At 43.6% G+C, this 3,191-nt stretch overlaps 1 protein-coding gene across 1 annotated transcript; it reads right to left on the reverse strand.

The window, feature by feature from the left end:
* Positions 1-663: 663 nt before the first annotated feature.
* adra2c (adrenoceptor alpha 2C) lies at positions 664-1,998 on the reverse strand. Its single transcript, XM_020941960.2, has one exon. The coding sequence runs from the start codon at positions 1,996-1,998 to the stop codon at positions 664-666; it is 1,335 nt and encodes a 444-aa protein (XP_020797619.1).
* Positions 1,999-3,191: the final 1,193 nt, after the last annotated feature.

Genomic DNA, 3,191 nt, shown 5'->3' on the forward strand with positions numbered 1-3,191 from the left:
GCACTACTTCCACACTCCCTCTCCCTCTCAGGAGGCAGCACACACATGCACACACAGGTAGAGCAATAACACGCTACTGTACACAGGGGCACGCATTCACACAGAATGAAGCATTGCACTTACCACGCTTTGTATAAAATAAATATGACTTTGCACCTTCTGTCAACAATAGACTTTGTTCTTTTTTCTGAGTGAAATAGTTTGCTACTGAATCAGTAAGCAAGGAGCCCCTTCGTCCCATTGGCCCTCTTGTTGAGAGGGATAGATTACGAAAGATTTGAAATGTCAGATAAGAGAAAGATAATGCTATTTTACAGTCAAACAATAGTTGTCTGAGATTGTCAAGGCCTTCTTAAGATATTCAGTGAAGTTATGAAAGTCTTTGTAAAATGTTCACTTCCTTCACGGAATTCCCTCCACTGTGTATGGACTGCATTTGCTCTTATGACATGAATGTATTTAAACAAAGATGGAATAAGTCAATGAGGAGGGGAATGAGCCATGGCCACTCCACAGCACAGAAGTAGCCGTGCGTTGTGAATATGATCAGATACTATGGTCCATTACCGCACCTTACTGCAGTCCTCTGATCCCTTTAATGGCCTAGCCATTCTTCTGCAATCCTTCCAAGTGCGTCAGGCTTTAAGGTCCACTGAACTCCCTTCAGAATGATCGCTTCCATGACTTACATAGGATCTTTTGGAAAGCTCTACGGAAGTCCTGGTTGAAAATGGTGTAGATGACTGGGTTTAGTGAGCTGTTGCAGTACCCAATCCAGAAAAAGAACTTAAAAAGGGTCTCTGGAATTTCGCATGGTTTACGACATATCCCATAGAGACTGTAGGAGAAGAAAAATGGAAACCAGCAGACCACAAACACGCCCATAACCACAGCTAGGACAAAAGTGAACCTCTTCTCCCGGGCCGCAGATGCTTTCTTCCGATTAACTGTGCTCCGTCTCTTCCGGCGAGAAGAAAACAAATCTATGGATTTGGAACTGGCACGGGACTTCCTGCTGGAGTACTTAGAGGTGGTGCTGCTTTTCCGGCTGGACTTCCGATCACGTTTGTCATCATGGTGATGCTTGGAGGAATTCTTTTTGGGCTTTTCATCAGATGAGCTGCTGTCTTCATAGTCGTCATCGTGGTTTGCATGTTGGTTCTTGTCCTGGTTTTGGAGAGGTGATTCCACTGGTTGGTCCTGGCAGTGTCCATTCTCTCGTTCCTTAGTGCTCCCGCCCCTGCTGGACTTTATAGACCCGCCTTTTCCCTCTAATTGATCCATCCCATTTTCCTGTGTGGCATCAACGTCTCTTTTCTTTTCTGACATTGTTCGAGTTCTCGTCTTGGCCACTTGGTAAATTCGAATGTAAACAAGGATCATAATAACACATGGGGCGAAGAATGACCCAATGCTTGAGTAGAGAATGTACCAAGTTTCATCGTTGAGTTGGCATTGACTTTCATCTGTGCTGCTTCGGTCCATTGAAATAAGTGGTGGAAAAGATATTACTGCAGAGATGAGCCACACCACTACAATCATACATTTCACTCTTTTTGGGGTCCTCTTTAAATTATACTCTACAGCCTGTGTAACTGACCAATACCGGTCCAAACTGATGGCACAAAGATGTACAATAGACGAAGTGCAGAATAAAACATCCAGGGCTAGGTAAATGTCACACCAAATTTTGCCAAAAAACCAAAAGCCCATAAGTTCATTAGCCAGTGAAAAGGGCATCACTAGAGTGGCAACCAAAATGTCTGCACTGGCCAGGGAGACGAGGAATAAATTTTGAGGTGGTTTAAGGGCTCGGCTTGTTAAAACTGCAATAACAACCAAGACGTTCCCCACTATTGTGACGAGAATGATGAAACTGACCAGTCCTGCCAGACCCCAGATGGCCAGCTGGCTGTACCGACTCGGGGAGGTTGCATTAGAAGAGATGTTGTCTGCTTCAATTCCTCCATCCAGTGAGGACATATTAAAGAAATCCATTTTGACAGGTTCCAGTAAGAATTGAATGATTTAAATCAGTCTAAAAATGTATTCCATGTTGACTTTGTCTCTTTGAAAATATATATCTAAAATCCCATTGTCTCACCGCTTTAGTTCACATCTTGTGTCCGAGTTGCTCCTATGGAGAGAAAAGCAGTGCGTAAAAGTCTTTAAGGTTGTTATTCCCCAAAACAGCGCACATGCAGCCGCAGCGGAGTATCCACACAGCTCTGGGAAGGACTCCCTCCTATACGCGCCCGCATCTCTCCTCCGTCTCCTCCTCCCCACTGTGTCCTGACAGAGGTTTGTAACGACCACGTGTCTTTCTTACATTAGGGAAAAAAAGCTCCGCCCTGGCGAGGTAAGAAAGAGGAAATTAAGCGTCAACTTGATACTTTAGCGCAACATAGCCCTAGTTTGCGTTTCGCCATTTATCTGTGCGTAAAGATGGATCATGGTCAATTTTACTCGTATCCACGCGTCCCACGGCTTCTCACATCCAGACTGATGCTGTACGAAGAGTCCCGTAAAGAAGAAGCTGCTCACTCTCTCCTCCTCCTCTCCTTCGTGCGCACGCTGGAGGTCAGTATTGTAGCGGTGCGTCCCGGAGGATCGCACACACGAGCGAGCACAAGCGCTTTTCACCGCGAATGGACGATGAGCGGTGACTTTGTGCAATATAGTATCTTCGAGGTGCATAGATACCCAGTCTATTGATAAACTTATGCCTGTTTACATGAACGCGTTGCTCCGTCTGACCTTGGTGTAAAAACTTGTATTATTTTCCCTATTCTCTAACGCGCTTGTTAATGTTTGTTGAGTGATAAGATTACAGGATTACATGGTCTAGTTGTCATGTTGTAATCAAAGTGATACGTTTTTTTGATACGTTTTTTTTTTTTTCCTTTCCAAAAGCAGAGAATTATTATGGGAATGTGAGCTTGACTATTTGTGCAATGTTTAGGTCTCAAAAGTCAGGTATAGTTGTCTGTAAGATGGAAACTTTTGAAAGAATCCATTCACATCTATTGTGCCACAAGTTGAAAACAGTCCAGTGTTTTTTAAAAAGGTTTTTAGTTGGATGCTGGTATTGGCCCTTCCATCTATTGGGACATAGGGCTTTAGAATATAAGATTACAGTTGGAATTAAGAAAGTGCTAATCTTAAATATGAAGAATTTGATCTTTGAAATA

This window comes from Boleophthalmus pectinirostris, unplaced genomic scaffold (genome assembly GCF_026225935.1).
Source record: "Boleophthalmus pectinirostris isolate CB_2022bp ecotype Guang Dong unplaced genomic scaffold, ASM2622593v1 HiC_scaffold_22, whole genome shotgun sequence".
Lineage (NCBI taxonomy): Eukaryota > Metazoa > Chordata > Actinopteri > Gobiiformes > Gobiidae > Boleophthalmus > Boleophthalmus pectinirostris.

Bases quoted from the DNA above. Each gene is read 5' to 3' on its own strand.
- adra2c (XM_020941960.2), bottom strand. From the start codon at position 1,998: ATGGATTTCTTTAATATGTCCTCACTGGATGGAGGAATTGAAGCAGAC.